Source organism: Falco rusticolus, chromosome 11, assembly GCF_015220075.1.
Source record: "Falco rusticolus isolate bFalRus1 chromosome 11, bFalRus1.pri, whole genome shotgun sequence".
NCBI classification, from domain to species: Eukaryota; Metazoa; Chordata; class Aves; order Falconiformes; family Falconidae; genus Falco; species Falco rusticolus.
Window position 1 is genome coordinate 5,476,364 of NC_051197.1, and position 20,121 is coordinate 5,496,484.

A 20,121-nucleotide genomic window follows, 5' to 3' on the forward strand; every position below is an offset into this window, starting at 1 on the left:
CTGCGGTAAATCATTGACAGCAGCACGGATCAGATCACAAAGGATCAAGACACGTCCCAGAGGCCTTTGCCCTTCTGGAAACAAATTCCCAGTTTTCTGGCAAGGGAATCTATTAAACTGTGCAACTGTTTCCACATTAAAGTCAATCAAGTCCAGTTGCAGCCAGTGTGTTTCTTGTCCAGCCTGCCACCCTCCTTTTAATTTGCAGGAGGAGGGAAATCATTTTAATTCCCACAGTGGCTTAACTGCAATTTCGGTGCATCTGGTTGCTGGCCAGGGAAGAGCTTCCCCATAGAGCAAATTGAAGATTATCATAAAATTGTGTTATGAGGACCGTGTACCTTCCAGATACGTCAAGATGTACTGGCTTTGAGTGGCAAGGCTGGGGGGTACGGGGGCGGCTGGGGGGGGCGGCTGCGGGGAGCTGCCCCCGTGCCCGATGCAGCCGGTGCCGCCGGCTCCCAGCCGGACCCACCGCTGCCGGGCGGCCCCGAGCCGAGTCTGCTTTGGCCGTGACGGCACCTGCTGAGCCTCCCTCCCCCTCCTCATCGCCACCCATGAGCCTCTCCGTGTGCTTTCTCCCTGGCCCAGCTGAGGAGGGGGGTGACGGAGCGGCTTTGGTGGGCGCCTGGGCTCCAGCCAGGGTCAGCCCCCCACTCAAAGAAACGTCAACTCAGCTTCTTCTCATTGCCGTCTCCGTAAGACAGTGTCCCATCTCCAGAGCTGCTGTAAGTTACCACCTGGCTTTTGGATGGCCCTGCACAGTCGCTGCAACACAAGAAGGTAAATCTTTGTTTCCTAAAGTGGTTTGGGGTGAAGAGGATGCCCCCTCATCTGAATTTGTGTCTTACCCATATACTGTGCAAACCCATCTGTTAGTGGTGCCTCTGATGCTTCTAGCTGGGTGGGATCTTAACACAGAAGTAGTGGATGTGCCCAAGTGTAAGAAAGCAATACCATAGAAAGCAAGAACACCATGGGTTATTTATTAGTAAGATAATAATGACAAGATGAGAATATTTAGTTTTGTGCTGGAAGAAAGAAAAAAATGGCCATTGGAAAGACACTTGGACAGGCTATAGCCCAAGTTGGCCCATAACTGTTCCCTCAGGCTTGCACTCAGCCTGCAAAATTCCCCCAAGGGCTCATGGGCAGGCACAAAAATGCACAAGAAATCTATAACTTCATTAGATATTGGGTTTTAAAAAAAGAAAGGTAAAAGTTCTGTTGAGACTTTTGTGTTCCAACAAGGGTCTGTATCTCCCTGCTTTTTCTTCTGCATAAGTGGGCTGAGATGCTTCATGCAGAAATGAAGTGTTCCCAGCAGACAACTGGAGGCTTGAGCCTCAATAAATTCAAGAGAAAGTGTAATTACTGTAGGAAAATCTTGTTGTGGGCTATTACAGCTGTTAAGTAGACAGTGAATTGTCCTCTGTCCACAAAAGACTGGGAAGTAAGTGTCACTTTGTGTATTTCCCAAATTAATTGCAAAGCTCATTTCAATAGGTGGTATTGTAAATTATCAAAATAAAAGGACCTCTTACTGTGTTATTTTAATGTAATTAAAGTTCAGAATGACCCTGGGGCTTATCTGTGCTAAACACAAAGAAATGTAGCACATGGGTAAACTCTGTAGTAAAATGAAATCTGCCTTTTTGTGACCTTCGAGAGTATGTTAATGTAATCCCTTACCTACTAATGCACTTCAGATGAATTCAGAAAGTCCTTCTCCTTTCTTCACCTACACAAGAAGAGCTCAAATGAGGGGTTTAGTATTTTTTTATATATATACTGTTAAACCTAAATTGCTTTTGCCTGGGAAAAAAGCAGGGGATGTAAACTGGCCTAAGGCGATCCCCCGTGTTGGCTCCCTGTTACACATTGCAGCCTCTCCGCATATCGCTGTTAAGACAAGTACATACAAAGGCTTTAGCAATGCTTGTAGAGGTCTGGTGGGGGTGGACCCCACTGTCCCTATGGTGGGGACCTCCCTGGCCGCCTGCCAAGTCTGTCTTCGGTCCAGACTTGGGCCGTCCCGCAGTACAAATGGCTGCTTTGCACGGTCAAGTGCCTCCTCAGCATCTAAGCAAGGCTGTCGAAGCAGTATATCTTCTCTTTTCTGATAGCAGTATCAGAAACACACCGTATATATAATGAAAGTTATTTGTGGCACATCTGCCAGGTAAAAGGCTGGGCTGGTTTGTGCAATCAGGCACAACAACAATTTCGCACTGATAGGTGAGGTCGTCTGGGGGGGGAGGCGTGCGGGAGAGATTTAAGCAGCCAGCAGGGCACACCACGTTAGAGGTGAAATTAAAGAACCTCTCTCAAAGGTGTTATGTTCCAAAAGTGATATATATAAAAGTTATGGTTCCATTTATAACGTTATGAATTGAACTTGTCTAGAATGTGTGTTGGAACCTTGCCTCTGAACCTGAATTAACTCTCTGAACCTCTGGCTTGCAACGCTAGCCGTGCTGTCGGTGGCAGCGCAGTCACCTTCAGGAGGATGAGCCATGGCCTGAAGCCCGGGGGCTCTTCAGGAGCAGGGAAATAGGGGCTGTGAGCGGGCTGGGCTGAGCAGCGAGCCTGCATCGGCACTTTGTGACTGTTCCTGTTGCAAAGCTCTTTTCCCCGACACTGAAGAACTCTTCACTGCCAGCCTCTAATTAGGAGACACGTAACTCCTCATTTACAACTCTTGTGTATCTAAAATCAGGGGCAGATTAGCTCAGTGTAATCTGGGGCACCCACATTTCCTCGCTGACAGCAATCCAGGATTCTGTTCCACTTCAAAAAGTCTCCACTTCAAATGTGTTTGGCCCAACAAGGGGAATTGATTTCTGCCTGCGGAATGCATTGAGCTTTGAAATAGCACCTGAACGGCACGCTCGGTAATGTGGCTGTCTGCACCAGCCTAGCTCCAGGGGGACGTTACATTACAAGACCTAACATAATGTTGTTGTTGTTGTCCAGCTATTTGCATTTGTGTTTTCTTTATATGTAGATTTTTATTTTTCATATATTCATACAGTTTTTGCTGCAGGGGATGCAGTAACTTAAAAGAATCATCCTTTTTTATGCCAATATTCTATTTATAATTTCTTTTGCAGTACATTATTCATGCAATACTGTAAATCTGAATTTTGTTCCTGACTTGAAGACCGTGAACATCTAAAGGCAGAGTCCTGTTCTTTTTTATTCTGTTCGATACATCATACCCCCCCAAAGTCATATCCGAGCCGCTTGCTGTCGTGCATCAAGCAATGTGACTGACACCTGCCATGTGCTGTTTGTTCTCTTGTGGTTCCCCAGGGAAAAGTGCAGAGCAGGCAGCCTTTCATTCAGGGGTAGGGTGGTGGTTTTTAAAAAATACAGAGATTGTTGCAATGTACAGAGGTTATGAAGATGTTAGATGTGGCAAGATCAAGAAATTACGCCTAGCAATTGGAGCTCTGCCCTTGGAAAGTTCGCCATTTCACACGTGCTTTCGCAGCACACATGGGCTTTCTCAGCTCACCCTCTCTGCAAGCGCTGAGGAGCTTTCTCTGCACAGTAGCTTGGTAAAACAACTTCTGTTTTGCCAAAGGAGCAAAGCTGGTTACCAAGGTCTCACCTCTGAACTTCAAAATTCAAAGTCCCAGCAGAGATACCTTCAAGAGAAGGGTTTAGATTTGGAAGGTGGCTTAATATTGTCTAGCAAACAGAAGAGACAAGTGGAAGTATTAGGAAGGATAAGAGAGATGTAATGCGTTTGCCATAGTTTATGGTGCTGAGCAGGCGTTCTGCGTGAGGTGGTGTTTGTGCAGTCCTGAAGGCCTCTGTCCATGTGTGTGGCATCACCGCAGGGCAGGGAGAGGGTGCTGCAGGTGGTACCCAACCCTGGTCATCATCCGCCATGTGAGCGGGGTGGTGGCAAACACTGCCTGCAGGTCCCGACAGGAGCGGTCACTGTCACCGTGGTGGTCCCACATCTCAGGTAGCAGCCGTGTCCTGGTGACAGGGATGACCAACCTGCACAACCACCAACATGCCGTTCCTCTGCACTGGTTGTGCGTCTCACTTCTGGGGTTCACCTCTTTTTCATCCCCAGCTTCAGTTCTCCGGCTGCTGGGTGCTCGCGGTGAGACAGTGCGTTGGAAGGACCCACAAAGCCATGGGTCATTTGTGTGCACCATCGGCCACGTGTCCCAGTTACTGAGCCGAGTGGCTGTGGAGAGGTGTGGAAAAGGTCCACCTAAGGACCAGAAGACGAGCAGAGGTCTAGTGCTGGACATGCCAGTCCTCATTTGGTGTCACAGGTGTCTGAGAACACCTTCTACCAGAGTAAACACGTAGCCTTGAACACAGGAGCAATTGTACGGGCTATACTGCTAAAAAAGCGGTATGCACTTAAGTGTAGGATTGGGGCCGTACTGCAGAGACAACCTTGTAGCTCGGACAGATAAAACCCCTGAAACATTGCAAGGCTTTTAAATTAATTTTCTTGACTGCTACAGTGCTCAGTGCTTCGCTGGGGCTGATCTTAAAACTTCTGAAGGAGCCGCGCGGGTACCTACGTTGGCTCCTCCTAAACAGCATTTTGTCCTGGCCGTTCAGTGTTAGCTTTGTGAGTGCAGGGATCAATAATACTGCATTTTCTTAAATTTCTCGTTAGTGCCGGTAATGCAAGATGGAGCGAGCGGCTCGATGGTGGAACAAGCGATCCTATCTCCCCCTCTGCTGGAAAACCACGATATGGCCTCCTGGCAGAACACGGGTAGGAAGCGCGGGGCTGGGTGGCTGCGCTGGCCCTGCGAGGACCAGAATAAAACGGAGCTGAAATCCCCCCTAGCACGAGGTTCTGCCCTGCTATCCACTTCTGCCCATTCTTCTGGGTTCTGAGGTGTTTTTCCAGACATACAGACCCTCCTGCACTGCAGTCAGGAGCTGCCGTTTCCCTCACTCTGTGCCCCATCTCTTTCCGTCGGTGCTGGCCCACATGTGGGGCCAGGAGCTGTGACAAGGAAAAATAACTTGCCAGACCATCCCCAATTTATAATATTGTGACACTGGGCTAACATCATCACCATTTATGTTGTGGGCAATACCTGAATCAAGTTGTCTTCCAAGGAAGACTGGATTGTCCCAGAATTTCCCTGCTTTTCACCAGTCATGCTGCCCCACCTTTCCAAAACATTAGGAATAAATCATATTCCCGAGATCTGCTGTTGTTTCTGGCCTATAGTAAAATCTCTGTGAAATGCAAAAAAAAACCCCAAAATTCTGAATCTGTATCATACATGACAAATCCCAGCAGTCGCTAAGTAGCTGAAAAAAATAATGCAGGGAAAGCAAGTCTGCTGAATGCTGTGCTTGCAGCGCTCGGACTGATGTGTTTATACAAGTTACTAATTGCATCACTGCAAAAAAAACCCATCTAAATCATAACATTCAAAATTTTTAAGCAGGATGAAATGGTTTGTTCTGGGGCGATTGTGCATGCTGAGGAGGTGTTCGGTGCTGTGAACCCTAGCGTCATTCAGGGTGGGTTTATTCGAGTTGGGGCAACTCCCGTTCTGGGTCGGTGCCTCTGGTACACAAGCCCAGACCAAACGCCAAGCTTCTGCTCCAAACTGCTGCCTGTTTAACGGTGGCAGTGGACAAGGTGGCCATTGTGTTTGGCTGGGACGTCACCATTCACGGCCATTTGCAGCTTGGTCAGGCCCTTCGGGAGGCACCAGCACGGGGAGGAGAGGTGGGGCAGGAGGGAAGGGCTGTCAGAGGGATTACCTGCGTTCCCTCCGGCGTTCCAGGGTGGGTATAAAATCTTGCTTTGACGTCTGCTGACATACCTGTCTAATTTCTCTAAGGAAATGGTGCCAGTGGCCCATTAAAAGGTGACTTACACAGAGCAGCGCCAGCCCTTTATCATCAGGCGTTCCCCAGAAAGGTCCGGAGTCGGAGAAAAAAGTCGGCTTCCCCTTCTGCTGCGTTTGATCTGTACAACACCAGGGCTGCCCCGTGCTCCCCGCGTGGTTATTATAGCCCGGTGCGATTTATGGCAGCCCTGGGGCTGCTGTCAAAGGGAGGTGAGGCAAGTGGGGTCCTCCCAGGGCTAGCACTCACAGAATGCACGTTTTAAAGAAACTTGGCATTTTCTTCTTATTTTTAGAGCCCATATAGAGGAATCTGTCCTGTCCCTTTCTGCAGGTCCATGGCTCTGAAGTCACAACCTCCCGATTCTCCAACAGTGCTTTAATTCATGGCCTGTGTTCATACCACTGGGCGGGTCATAAATCCTCCCCAGCTACCTGCACACAAAGCTGGCATTCATTTTCATCATGCCGCGGCTCCAGCCCCAGCTTGGGGGGCTTCCCTGCCAACTCCTGGCTCGGCAGGACCCCGCTTTCTTCTCCGAGACCACCAGGCAGCAGCAGGGCTTTTCATGTGGTGAGGAACGAGACCCACACTTCGAGTCATGTCTCTGAAAAATTAATATTTTTTTTCCCCTAATTTCTTTTCCTTTCTTTTTCAGCGCTCCTTAAGCTTGGCTCTGGAAAGTAAGGTCAGGTTAGGCTGTGAGAGCATCGGTCCCACTCCAAGGCCGTTAAGGATGGTTGGGGCAAGGCTTTCCTCAGTGTCCACGTGCAGGGGGGGGAACGTCCAGCCAGAAGTCACGTGTCACACCCATCACCTTCACATCAGTGAGGAGCAATGCGGGAGGACCCTTCAGACAATCGTACGCACGCAGGTTGCTCTCGCATCCTACAACCCCCAGACATGCTTTCCCAGTCCTGTTTCCCCTAACCTCAAGGCCCGCTATTGCTGCAGCATTTGTTTTCCAGGCAGCTCTTTGGTATATAGGTATATATTTGGTATATATATATTTGGTATATAGGAGGGGTGCCAGGATTCAGCTGGTGATGGGTGAGTATAGCTGAGGGTGCTGGTGGTTCCCAGCTCCACAGACAGCATCCCCTGGATCCCACCCTGCTCCATGCAGCAGCCAGCTCTGCTCAAAGGGAAGCATCAAGCGCTCCTGCAAAGAAAGATGAAATATTTGATCAATTACAGAGGGAAAAAGCCCTGGGGCTCTCAGTTCTCTTCTCGCCAAGCTAACCAGCCTGGCTTTTCCTGGGAGATGTGCTCTGTGAAAACACGGGCTCGGTGTCTGAACAGACCTTTCAGGCCGTCCTCTTGGGCAGAAATAGCCAGTGATGGGAAAAGCCTCGTTTGTCCTGATTCAAGTGGTTTGTCCTCAGGACTCAGAAACAGCTCGCCACGGAAGGGGGCTGCTCCGCCAGGGAACACGCGTGGGTTGCTGCGGGAGGAGGGGGGTGGGGCTGTGTCTGCTGGGCTCTGCTGGCCACAGTGGAGGAAAACGTGTGGTTCCTCCGGGAAACCGCCTGTGTTGGTCACCCCGAGGTCTGCGTACGGACCCCTGGGGGGCACCCGTGCCGGGCCAGCCCCGCTCTTTCTCCCCAGCAGCGAACCGAGCGCAGCCCCCCGCGCCCGCCCCCCCACCCCGAGCCGAGCGCTGCCGCCAGCGGGCGGGGACGCGGGGGCAGCCGCGGGCCGAGCCGAGCCGTGCCCGGGCCAGGCTCTCCCCGCCCCGGGGCAGCCCCACGCCCCGGCCCAGGTGTGTGTCGGGCTCGCCCCGCCTCGGCCGGGACGGCGGCAGGGAGCCGGGCTGCACCGCCGGAGCCGGCGCGGAGCGGCGAAGGGATGGCTGCGGTAACTGCCGGGGGTCCCGCCGCCCCCACCGCGGGGGGCACTGCCCACGGCCCGCCCCGCCCGGGGGGTCTCGCCGCGGGGGGCTGTTGGGCGCCGGGGGCAGCGCAGCCGCGGGGTGGGCGCTGTTCCCCCCCGAAGCGGGGCTGGGGGGGGCTGCCGGCGCCGGGGCTCTGCCCCCCCGCTCTGCCGTGAGCTGCCCCTTGATTTAACGGAGAGCAGAGGTGGATTTATCTCTGCCCCCCCGCCCCCCCGGGAGGAGCCGGTGGGTTCTGAGCGCGGGGGGGCGCGGGGCCGCCCCGGCCGGGCACGGCTCCAGCCCGGCGCAGAGGGCGGCGCGGGTTAAGCATTAACCCACCCCGAGCTCCCCTGGAAACCGGCTAAAGGACCGACTAAACCAGGAAAATGTGAGGAGGGGGACGCGCAGCGCTCCCTCTGGGCTGGGCTGCGTGTCACGCCTCCTGTGGGGCGGCAGGAAGGGGCTGCAGAGCTGGGGGCAGCCGGGCTCCTGCTGCCCCCCTTGGTGTGGGCGCAGCCCCCCGCTGCTGGGCCTTCTCAAAGGCTCCTTATCGCGGGCTTGAGCCGCGCTTTGCTCTGCCTCCTGGAGCGATGTTCACGTTAAAAGAGCGTGTTATTTATAGGGGGAAAATATGGAAAGTTTAGCTGTCCCCTGACTCCGTAACGCTCACAGCTTTCCGGCCGGTGGAAGTTTTGTTTCCTTTTTATTCTCTCCCTCTCTCATCTTGCGTGGGCTTTTGCCAAATGTTTTATTATTCACAGTGAATTATTTGGCCAGATGTAGCTGTAATACGTATTGTGAGCTTTTGGCAGCCCTTTTAAATTTATGAGTGCATTCTCCCTACTTGTCAACTGGTCAGATTTCCAGGGAAGTTCCTCTCCCCACTATGCCGAGCCCTCCCTGGGGTGGTGGGGCGCTGGGACAGGGGTTTCACTCCTGTCCGACCCACCCGGCGCCATGCTCAGGCTGAGCATCTCCCCCAGCCCACTGCAGGTGCGTGGGTCGAGCCGGAGAGTTGCTTGGATGTGCTTTGAAACATCCCTGCGCGATGGAAGGCCATCCCTGCGGAGACCAGGAGAACTCGCTGCACCTCGGAGCGTCGTGCTAAGCTCAGCCCTGTGCAGGGATGCAAGACCTCCCGGCCTGTGGGGATGGAGGGGGTGTCCAGGTGTGCAGGAGGTGGCCGTGGGGTGCAGTTTAACCCCGTTCGTGTTCCTGCCGCACCGGCTCTGTTCGTGGCACCGGTGTGAGTGTCCCAGTGGGCTGCAAACTGGGGGAAACCATATTCTAGTGAAGGGCACCAAGCACGCATTAAGCACAGATAATCTTCCAGTTAATTAAGCAAATCATTTGAAGCTGCCATTTCAAGGCAAGAGGAATAACAACTTAAGGGGGGCCGTGGGAGGCTTGTATCCACCCCTCTTTAATTAAAGGAGCTAGCGACTGTCACAGCCATTTCTGCCACAGCCAGTGCCAGGGAGAGGCCTGACTGAACCCTGTTTCGCATGATTCCGCCTCGCCTGTGGCATATTGAGACACGCAGGTACTTTTTCTTTTCTATTTTCTTTGTCTCTGAGGGCACTGATGAGGAACTATGCGCTGCAGTACAGAAAATCAGTAAGGAGAGGTAAACAGCGTTGAACTCTTCAACTGTTGCTGCAGCACGTGTGAAAGCTCGGTGCAATTGCATTAGGGCACCTCGCTGCTTGATTTCCTGTCTGGCATCGCTGGAGGGATCGGGTACATGTGGGATTTTTTTTTTTTTTTTCCCCGAAATCTGATTCATCCTCCGTATGCTTCTGAAAACTCTCATTCCCATCGGCTCGCCGCTAGATTAGGCTGTCTGGGCAGCTTACACGGCATCATGCTGCTGACCACTAATATGAAATATAATTGGAGCAATTCAAACCTCTCCCCCAAGGGTTGGTTCTTTACATCATGCACTACCCTGTGAAAGTAATAAAGTCAGTGAAAGGGGTTATTCAAGAGAAATTGTCAGTGTTTAATAAATCGTGCAATTAAATGCAATAAAACCTCAGTATGCTATTCATCTGTTCTGCCTTAACACTTAAGGCTGGGGCTTTTTTCAGAATAACGAAGTTCTGTCCTAGATAATTTTTTCCAATTTCCTCATTAGACAGGTTCTCGTGAAGCCTTACAGTTCTCCTCACTGAACTAAGCTGCCAGAGTAGTGCACCTAATGTAATCGTGACATATAAAAAGTTATAGAGCAGTTCAAGGACTTAAGTAGCTCATAAATTTTTCTTCATATTTTCTCTCTAGTTCAGTTCAGGGCTGAGTTTAAGCCACGACATTGCAGGCAGAAATTGCGGTCCCCTTTCTACAGCACAGGACAGTGAGATGCCTGGGGATGAAGGCCTGAAACAAAACGTTCTTTAAGTGTCCTGTTAAACAGTGCTGTCACTGATTAGCAATCTTTGTTCAGAATCATAAATCCTGTCATCTGGTAACTGTATGGGAGAGGAATTGTCTTCACCTTATTCATTACCTGGACTGGGAGATGCTCTTGCTGTCTTTGTGTGCCACGTGCTTGGGTTGTATGTCCTCTGCTTCCCAGGGTGGGAGTGACAGCAAGGGGAGAAGCATCCAAAGAGCTGTGGGGACCTTGAGCTGAACCAACACAGTGGAGGGAAATGTTGTCCCAGAGGTCATGTGGAGCCTGCCAAGGAGGATGCTCAGTGCTTCTCTTCCCATGGTGGAGTTTTCTAAAGGGGGCAGGGGATGGACTGGGGGTCTCCAGAGCAGCACCAGCCTCTCCTCTGGCTGGTGCTTGTGTATACTGAAAAAAAAGTGCAGCTCTCACACCTAGCAGGTCGCAGCACCTCTGCTGGGAGGCTGTGAAGTTTGTTTTAGTGCTTGCCGGGTCTTCCTGAGGGAGATTCTCCGACATTGGGGAGCAGGAACCCATCTCTGCTGGTCCTGCTTGGTTGTGTTTCCATGCTCTGCTCCTGTGTTTCCCCCCCGTCTCAGCTCTGTTGCCTTTATTAGAAGTGATTTGTGAGCCTTCGGAGGATCCTTTGAATGAGCTAATTCTCCTCTCCTGCTTTTAAATTTTCACCAGGCTCAGAATATCCTTGGTGACCAGGGTGGAGTCTGCAGCCTCTTTCTCTCTGAAATGATCATGATCAAATAAATTGCCTGTTGCCACCTGTGAAAGCAGATGTTTTGTGCTCTCCTTTCTTCCCCCACCCAGGAAGGTGTGACTGATTTCCGAGCTCTCCGAGCAAAATTTCAAAATGACTCCAACTTGGCCAGCAAGCTGGTGCAGCCACACAAGAAGCCTCCCACCGAGATCGTGCCCAAGCTGGGCTCTGGAGGGAACGCTGTGTCCAGCCCTCTGCCCCTGAGTAAGAGAGAAGGGATAATACTAAAACCCAAGGGTGAACCTGCCCATCCTGCCCGTCCGCACCCTGCGCTCACCCAATGCAACCCCTTGGCACATCCTCCAGCCAAGCTGGGATACGTGGAGCCGACGGGGCACAACAGAGAGCACAAAGGCAACATCTTGGAGAAAGGGCCGAGTTCTCCCAAGAACAGTCCACAGAAACCTCTGCCATCCCATTGCACTGACCGGCAAGGATCAGCCCAAAGAGCCTCAGAGGGCCCTGCACTCCCAAGTTCTTTCCACCATGCCCTACGGATGTGGGAAAACACTTTATCCTGCAGCGAGAAAGCAAGTGCGACACTCCCAGCCCAACGGGCAGCAAACTTATACGTGCACCCTTCCCTGGAGCAGAGGGCAGCGCGTGCTCCGGCTGTGCTGAGCAGCAGCAGGATGCGACCAGCTGGCAGTGAGCCTGCGCTGGCCTTGCCTGCCCAGAAGAAGGATGCTCTGCGCGGCCGTGGGCCGGCTCTTCCCCACGCTCCCACAGGACACAGGAGCTCTGACGAAGCAGGTGCTGAGGGCGCAGTGGCAACCAAATCCTGCCAGCTGGGTTATCGTGCACCAAGAGAGCAACCTCAGCACCAAAAAGGTATAGTAGGCTGTACTCTTACAGTGAGCTCTGACGCATATGAACGTATAGGTACATAGGTGCTCTGAAAGTGCAGCATAGAGCAGCTGGAGAGAAAAGCTGTTACCAGTTGGGACCCCCAAAGAAGAGGCCAAACTGGCCCGAGTGGTCTCTTCTTTCTGTGGAGGTCCTGGAGATAAGAAATGGGCCCCAAACTGCTGCTGAGCTTGGGTAAGGGGAGTGTTCCTCAGCTGCACCAAATTTTTTAAAGCTCACTCTAAGCAAATGTCCATGTTTTGAGAGTCAAATGAAGGGTGAAGACAGGGGAGTGTCTTCAGGTTTGGTCTGCTCTGGCCTTCTGCAGTTGCAAGGTAAATGTGACTACGCCCTGCCACTTGGTTTTCCCACAGACCCTAAAGGCTTGGCTTTTCTGCCAAGACAGTTTGGTTCGAATTAAAATTCAAACTACTTGAAAATTGAAATTAAAAGTTCAGGCTTAAACCTGAACTCCTGCCTCTTCACCCTCCTGGCTTTGCAAAAGGTCACGTTTGAGCTCAGAAAGCATATTCTCCTTGCAGTATTTTTTACAGAAACTGGTGTTAGGAAATTCAAATGCCGTGAAGTTCTTCTTGCTAACGTCACATGGAGTGGCGGGGCACTGAAAAGATTAAGCCTTTGTTTACCCTGGAAAGCTACCTCGCTCGGGCTGTGTGTTGAAAACAGCTATGCCACTAAATCCTGGCAGATTAAACTGTTATCGGCACAGATAATTAAGCTAGTATTTTATAAACCAGAGGAAGGGAGCTGTCAGGAGTTGAGGCCCCAACAGGGTTAACTTTGTAAAGATCTGTAAAAATGGACGTTTCCATTTATTTTTCCATTCTGGTGACATGGTGGGAGCCCCGCTGTGTGACAGGGATGCTGAGACTGGGAGGAAGCAGAGCTGGGTAGAAATGTCTGCATAACAACTAACGATGCTACAGGAATTTTTGCTTATATGAGGGCTAATTGCTGCCTGTATTTGTGTTTCTCTGGAGCAGGATCAGAGCCTCCCTTCTGCCAGCCCAGAGCAGGAAAATGGTCTCCGTGCCCCAGGAGCAAGTGGCCAAGGATTAAACCTCTCCCTTCAGCTGAATCCCTGGGTCCTGCCCCTGGGAAGCCTGCAAGACCCCCAAAGTTCGATCTCAGTGCTTTCCAAAGCGCCATACTTTCAGTCCACAGGGGGAATGAAACAAGTAAGAGATTTCTAGTCTTTCTCCCCAAACCTGTTTTGCAGAAAATGAATAATAATTTGCAGTTTACTGTCATTTATAAGGCCATGGTTCCAAGCACACATAAATAAGATGTTGCTACTTGTTTCTAACATCTTCCTTAAACAGTAAAAATTGCTCAACAGTTTCAGACTGATTTTTTTCCTCTTAATCTGGAAAAGGGATCTGGTTTTCCAGGTCGGATGTCACCCCCATGCAGCAACCCGCTTTCCTCCCAAGTGCAGCGTGTTGTGAGCGGGTTACAGCTGGCTGTAACGCAGCAGCTGTGTGCGGAGAGCTGATCTTTATCGCTCCTCTTCAATGGGAAATGCCTTCACTCTGCAGCACACAACTGTGGGAAGGCAGGATAAAATGGGTGGAAACCGGTCTGCTAATCCCCTCTTCTGTTTTAAATACAACAGAGGGCAACGTTGTTAAATGTTCCGACATCAAGAAATGCAAAAGTTCAGTTTCCTGTAATAAAACCCTATCGATGTTGCATAATAGAATATTCTGGACCGCTTAATAAGCTGCTAAATGGTGTTTCTTTATAAATACGGCCTTAATTATAGCCAGATCTTTAGGCACAACTTTTACGAATCCAAAGGGAGCTGCTTTTCTAGGAAGGGCTCTGCTAAACTCTCTTTGGCTGGACTGTGCCAGTGCTTATTGGTCTGCCCTGGCCTTGATACAAACAGAAGGGGAAGAGAGAGGTTTTCACTGCAACTCTTTTCCAATCTACTTGCCTTTTCTAAACATATTTAATGGAGGAAACTAGTTACAGTTCTACGTCATCATCTCCGTGCCCTCTCAGTATCACTCAGTTATTGATCTCTAGAAAGCCGGAGGTTGTTGCCTGGAAACATGAAATAATGACATATTAACGTAGCCACAGCCCCAGTCTCCGCTGTCAATCTTATCTCACGCCTGCCTTTGTGTGCAGCGTGCTGCCTGGAGGAAAGGCCGTCCCCGTCACACCTCCCCGTCGCGGCAGCCGGTGTTCTGTAAGAGAACGGTCTTGCCTTCAAACACTAATCCTCTGTGTGTTTGTCTGCAGCTGCTGAAGAAGAGGATTACTTGACCCCCGAAAGGTGAGCGTGCGGCAAGGCAAACATGCGGCTCGCCAGCAATGGGAGCATCCCCATCCTGCGATGCTGAAGCATCCTTGTGCAGTCTGGAGCGAACATCCTGCTCCCAGAGGCAGCGACTTACTCCAGGGATTGTGCAAAGCCACGTGGGAAGCTCAAAGCTGGCTGGGATGGCCTTCTGAAGTAGAAAGCTTCATCCCTATTTTCTCCTCTGGGTTCTTTGAGCAGCATGGGGAACCCTGCCCAGGTGTCCTTAGGTCTGGTTTAGCGGGTTGGGGGGGAACGCTGCCAGTGCTTTGGCTGCAAAGGTGACTCAGCACCCATGTGGCATTTGCTTCCTGTTTTCTATATACTCAGGCTCGGTGTTTTTAGAAAAGAGATGCTTTTTAACAACTGTTGCTGAAACAAAGCCCTGATGTAACCAGCAGGTGTTGGCTTTTTGCCAGCAGCGGGGGAGCTTGCCCTCCCTCATGTTTGTGCAGCCAGCACAGCCAGGGTACAGGAGCCACAGCCCGCCCTCCCCCTCCCCAGGACTTCAGCTGTCTCCAGAGGCTGAAGTGAGATTTTTGTTGAGTGGTGGTCCAAATTCACTGTTCATCTTCATCGTCAAATTCCAAGTTCATCTTCTGCTACCGCAAATGTCTGAAATGGCTCAGAAATCTTACAGGCACAGATGGTTTTGTATACAAGGGGATCCTGACTTTTTCTAATAAGTCTTTAACTTGTTATGAGTGGTTACGTAGTGGTCCTTGTTCTGTGCCACCAGAACGGCAAAAATGGAGAAAAATATTCATATACATGTTGTCTTAGCTGCATGAATATACAGCTGTGAAAATGGGAAACAGAGTGGATGAACCAAAGCAAGAGAGAAATTCTTAAAATGCTTTCTGTGCCCAAACCATGAACCCTTGCAGCTATCGCCACAGCAAGCCATGCTTTTCACATCATGAGGTGCTCCTGCCAGCGTTGGCTGGTGTTTTGTTTAACTTTTAACCTGTACTTGTCAGAAGAGGACTGGTCAAAAAATAACCAGCTCCAAAGCTGTCATGCACCACAAGGAAACTGTCCTAGTAATATGTTGCCGCAAGATTAGCTGCCTTGCTCTAATCCTTGTGATACGGTCTGTACAAAGGTCAATTGTTAACTATTAACCATGTGATAACTGGGGAAATGAATGACATCAACTCCAGCACGGAAGCAAAATCGTGGGGTTTTGGGAGCAGAAATTCCCCTCCTTGAAGCCTCGCCTTGACTGAAGTCTGGTCTCTTAGAGACCCTGACGTAGTCACTTGGGCTGATTAATCCTGAGCTCCGATTCCTCGTTTGGGAATAAACAGCCTGCCTTCACTACTGCTGGTCAGGGACCCAGCAGCCCAGCTCTGTCGCAGGTCCGGTGTAGCGCTGTGGTATATGTGAAGGGCTGGCTGGTGTCTGGCACAGCTCCCAGGGTGCGATTTTATCCAGGGGTTGGGCTGGAGAAGTGAAAAATCGGGGTTTCCCGGCCTCCTCTTTCTCAAGCAGTGGCACCAGGGACAAAATACCTGCTTGCAGTATTTTTGCAATTGTGTATGCGTGTCCCCTTCAGGGGGACCTACGTGTCCAAAACACGCTGTGGGACCAGTAAGGCGGCAGGCGCTGCCCACAGTGCTGGGGGCTGCAGGGGACAGCAGGAGGCCAGGGCAGCCTTTGGGAGCATCACAAGCTTCTGCTCTACTTGAGGTGCTGTTTCTTATCTGATTTCACTACTGGTAAAATGCACCTTGAGTTTCTTGTTCCTCTCGTTCTGGTTTGCAACAACTACTTAGTGTTTACTCTGTTGAAGCTGAGTTGTGGCAGTAGGGTGATTCAAGGAAAACCAAGCCCTTCCTCGGGTTTGTTATAGACTTACTGTTAAAAGGTGTGGCAGTTCTCACTATAACTCTCCCTGCCATGACCCCAGTATGTGTTATAAGCTGCGTCTTGTGCAGTTGCCGCTTCCCGGTGCTCCTGAGCTGCTGACACCTCTGCTGCCGTGGATGGAGGGGATGCCTAAGGGGCTTTGCCTGGGTGATCTGGGAAGGCTTGGATTTCTCTCTGCACCTATTCCCAAATGATGCTAATTGGAATTTCCAGAGGAGGAAAGGAAAAAGGAGGATGAGCAGATGGGGACCGGGCTGGGAAGCCCAGTACCTGCGGCTGAGCGGTGCTGGGGCTGCGGCACGTTGCCTTCTCCCGCGACTGGCACATGCCGCTCGCCCCATCGACGCGGAGCATGTGTCTCACTAAGCTCAGGAGCAGGACCTTTAACCGTACCCTCTGATAGCTCTGCTTTCCCTGCCTGTTTCCTTAAGTAAGAAACAGCATACCAAACTGCAACTGGGTTGTTACTCGTTTTAAAGTAGCTGTAGTGGGTTTGAAAAATGCTGCGCTCTGATTTCCTTGAATTTTTTTGTTCTGTTTCTACTTAAGGGATCGCTGTAGGCAGAAGACCATAATCCCAGTATGAAGTCCCCTGATGTGCTTTGAGCCCTATAAACGCAACCTGTCCTACCAAAGGAAAAGCAGTGGGAGTGGGGAGTCGGGGGGAAGGCTCAGCTGAGCCCTGGCACAGGTTGCCTCTCCCTCCGAGGAATTCCTGATTTCACTTTGCTTTTTTGTAGGCACAGTATCAAAGCGCTTGAATTCCTTGTCCTTAAGATGAATATTTTTTTTCCAGACTTCTAAAAGGGCCAGAAAACAAAATCTTTTCTCTCTTTTCTTTCATCTTCTCAGTGCCCAACTTGAAGAGCATCATAATTATGAAGAGACCCTGATGTACCTGAATCAGTCTGGGGACACCACAACCTTGTGTGTCATTGAAGGTACTTTGCCAGGCAAGACTGCTAGGTGAATTACATGCGATGTGGGATAGAGCCTTTAGAAAATGAAATAATATAGCTTCTTCAAGATGAGAAAAGCAGCTGCACGTTGGTCCTGGTGAGCGAAGATAACTGTCTGTACTGTCCCTCTGTGCACTGACAGTGTATGAGGACTTTGGGGCACAGGCAAAATAGAAGTGAGCACTTTAGTGGTGAAATGGTGCTTACAGTAAGGCTGAGGTGGGGAAAAGTCATGAGACATTATCCATGTAGAAGAGAAAGAAAAGAAGATAGTGATGCAAACCTCAGCATCTGCTTAGGAGCAGAAGGGTACTGGGCACAGAGATTTTCCATCTCCATCGCTACTTCTTCCCAGTATAATTTTCTCAATCAGAGTTGCCGCTGCTCTGCTTTTACATTTTTCAAAGTTGCCTCTTTTGAGGGAGGTTGGTTTTTTGCCTTGTGCATTGGTTTTCTCACCCCTTGGAACAGAAGCCGAGCCAGGCTGTCTTGGAGGGGAGTCAGGAAGTCTTGAGGAACCTGCCACAGCCCTTTTGTGTTAGCCCCTAGGGCTATGAAAACTGTGGCCAGTTAAGCTCGATGCTGCAGCCCTCTGAATGTAAGCCAGGGCTAAATGGCAAATGAAAAGACCCTGGCCAGTGTGACATGGTGCATGTACCATGGTGGAAGTGTGCCTGGATGCTGAGCGTGTGGGCTGAAGTTGGGGTTTGCAACATAAAGTGCAGTGACTTTAACATGGACTAAAAAGTAATATGTATTCACAAATATCTTTTCTAGTACCCAAGGCAGAGCCTGAAGAACACAAGGTAAGTCTCATCACCACCAGTTTTGATCTTTTGGGCTTGACCATACCATACATGACATGCTTTCCTGTCTTAGAAACCTTTAATATCTGTATTTCTTATCTGCTGAGTGTTTCTTTATGTGTGTTGTCGGTGAAGACTCTCAAAAAATAAGAAATTGCAGAGGGGACATGAAGGCTAATGAAGTTTCCAAACACACTAGGGAAGCGAGTCAGTTCCCTTGACTTCCACTGCAAACATGTAAGGAAGGGGTAGCACCACCTGGACGTTGGTGGCAGACCAAGTAAGTGTCAAGCACTGATATCTAGACCGTGAATTCTTGGAGGGAAAATCCACTGAATTGTTCTGCAAGTCCCTGCCAGAGGCACGCTGTGCTGGTGGTCCCTCTGTGAAGGCATAAAAGCCAAACTGAGCCAGGTTCCTTGTCATGGCAGCATGCTTCGGGTTTTGGCTCGTAAGCGGGGCAGCCGTGGGGTGCATGGCTGCACGGGTCCTCCTCCCCTGCTGTGGGGGTGTCCCTGCTGCAAACTGCAGCTTGACTCTCTTCGTTTTACCCTGGCTGCAAAGGGGGTGGCAGTTCACCCTGGCAGCGGAGGTGCCCTGCAGTGAAGGCAGGAGAGTGCGTTTGCGCGGGGCCCGAATTGCTGCAGCGGTCCCTAGGGAAGACCTGCCGGGCTGCGTGGCTGGACTCACAGCAGGTAGCTGGGCTGAGAGGACGAGTCACCTCGTGCCAGGAGATGGTCATGTACTGGGTATTGGTTCTGGCCCTGCTGAAATGTCAAACTCCACTTCCAAGTCAAATTGTCCAGGAAATAGCATAGGTTTCCAAAGGCAGTTATCTGTGCATGATTTGCAGAGAGGCTCTCTGGCTTGGCTGTAGTCTTATTTTATGGTAGGTTGGAAAATCTTTATTTAATTAAAAAAAACTTCCTCCCCTTCTGTAAGCTCTCCAACCTTTCGTTCTGACCAGTAGCTTCATCGGCCTGATCCCTTGTACTGTTATATTACCCTTACACAGTTTGTCAATATGTGTATCCCCTGTCCTGCGAAGTAGAGGATATTTCCTTGTCTGATGACTATTCCAAACATAAAATGCTTCTGGGCTTTCTAAAGAAATATTTCTTTAACTACTAGATGACAGTTGAGGCCTTGTATAAAAGCTTGACTGTTGAAAAAAGCGCAGTGGCTGAAAGCTTTCCTCTCCTTCGTTCTAGAAACAGAAGACAGATTTTCTCTTTGCCAAATCCAGGTAATTTCCTTTCCTTTCTCTCAAGCTTTTTCTAACCCCACAACTAACTCAGTGAGGGTTAGAGTATTGTAACACTCAGTAAATAGAAAGACATTTCATACATATCATGACCAGAACAATGTAGACGATGATGCTCGTCTGTGTCAGCATTCATGGTTTCTAAGATCGTTTTCATTCTGAGGGATACCTGGAGGGGAGATTGTCATCCCTCCTCTGGCACACAAGAAAATACATTGTCTTTTCCTACTGAAACCTGAACTCTTTCAGTGTAAGAAGGGGGAGGTGTGAGGCTCTCAGGCTGGGACACCTGGTTCCAGGTCTAAAGCCATGTGGTAAGGCAAGGTCCACACTGAATTCCACCCTATAAATGTCACGTTTCAAACTCCTTGCAGCATATAATCGCTGCCACTGGCTGAAGGCTGTTTTTTCAATGGGGACTGAAGAATCATGTAGTAGAAGGGGGTCACTTCAGTGGGAAATGTTGTGATGCTGGAAAAAAGGTACCAAGTTCTGCCTCCTGCTGCTGTATCTTCCCTAAATTGCAGTATAGTGTGGTGAGAGGCACATCTCCTGAGCCGGGTGCCACCGCTGGCAAACGGATATAGCTTGTGCATTCCTGCTACTAGAAAACAATCGTCTTAGTTCACCTCTTTTCCAAGAGTGATTGCTATCACCCCAAGTAACCAGTGGCCTTTAGGGTTGGATTTCCCCTTACTTTTAGTACTGGTGGTCTTTTTGGCATCTACCTCATTCAAAGGGAAAATGAGCTGCTTATTTGGGCACAGTCATAAAGCAGTCTGCCTGCCTGTCACTTTGCTGAAGCATTTCTGTTCTGGGATCTCCCTCATGTCTGAAATTTTCAGTTCTGGAGGAGCTGTAGTAGAAGATGAAAAAGAGGAAGAGCCAAGTCTTGAAAGAGAGAAACAGGAAGCAAAGAAAATTCTCAAGGTATCGTAGAGATTACTTTTAATAATTACTGTGTGGGGTCTCTTCTCCTTCTGTCTTCCCTCTCTTTGGGAAACAGTTAAAATTTGAGTCCTTAATATTACCCCTGGGGGGGTTTCTGGCTTCTCTTTTGTCTGCTCATTGCTCAACTGCTACTGCCTAAAAGGCAGGTAGTGCTGCCAAGCAGCACGTGTCCACCAGAAATCCCTGATGGAAAAAGGC

The 20,121-nt window shown here is 50.2% G+C and overlaps 1 protein-coding gene and 1 long non-coding RNA gene across 12 annotated transcripts in view; both read left to right on the forward strand.

Moving 5' to 3' along the window:
- Nucleotides 1-106: 106 nt before the first annotated feature.
- FYB2 (FYN binding protein 2) overlaps nt 107-20,121 on the forward strand; it is a 30,434-nt gene continuing 10,419 nt past the window's right edge. For 2 of the 11 annotated variants that reach the window (XM_037404785.1, XM_037404787.1), the window contains exons 1-11: nt 107-783; nt 4,658-4,759; nt 6,193-6,432; nt 6,518-6,721; nt 10,947-11,727; nt 12,747-12,941; nt 14,014-14,047; nt 16,796-16,884; nt 17,680-17,708; nt 18,920-18,954; nt 19,818-19,902. In XM_037404785.1, coding sequence (XP_037260682.1) covers nt 4,673-4,759; nt 6,193-6,432; nt 6,518-6,721; nt 10,947-11,727; nt 12,747-12,941; nt 14,014-14,047; nt 16,796-16,884; nt 17,680-17,708; nt 18,920-18,954; nt 19,818-19,902 — 1,779 coding nt within the window. In that variant the 5' untranslated portion in view covers nt 107-783; nt 4,658-4,672. Of the gene's footprint in view, nt 784-4,093; nt 4,385-4,657; nt 4,760-5,447; nt 5,527-5,882; nt 6,072-6,192; nt 6,433-6,517; nt 6,722-7,593; nt 7,717-10,946; nt 11,728-12,746; nt 12,942-14,013; nt 14,048-16,795; nt 16,885-17,679; nt 17,709-18,919; nt 18,955-19,817; nt 19,903-20,121 lie in introns of those variants that run through there. The other 9 variants (XM_037404781.1, XM_037404780.1, XM_037404779.1 and 6 more) reach the window with 8 other exon arrangements.
- Nucleotides 7,799-10,909, forward strand: LOC119155774. The gene is made up of 2 exons (XR_005106835.1): nt 7,799-9,472; nt 10,815-10,909. It is a non-coding gene; the product is annotated as an uncharacterized LOC119155774 (long non-coding RNA).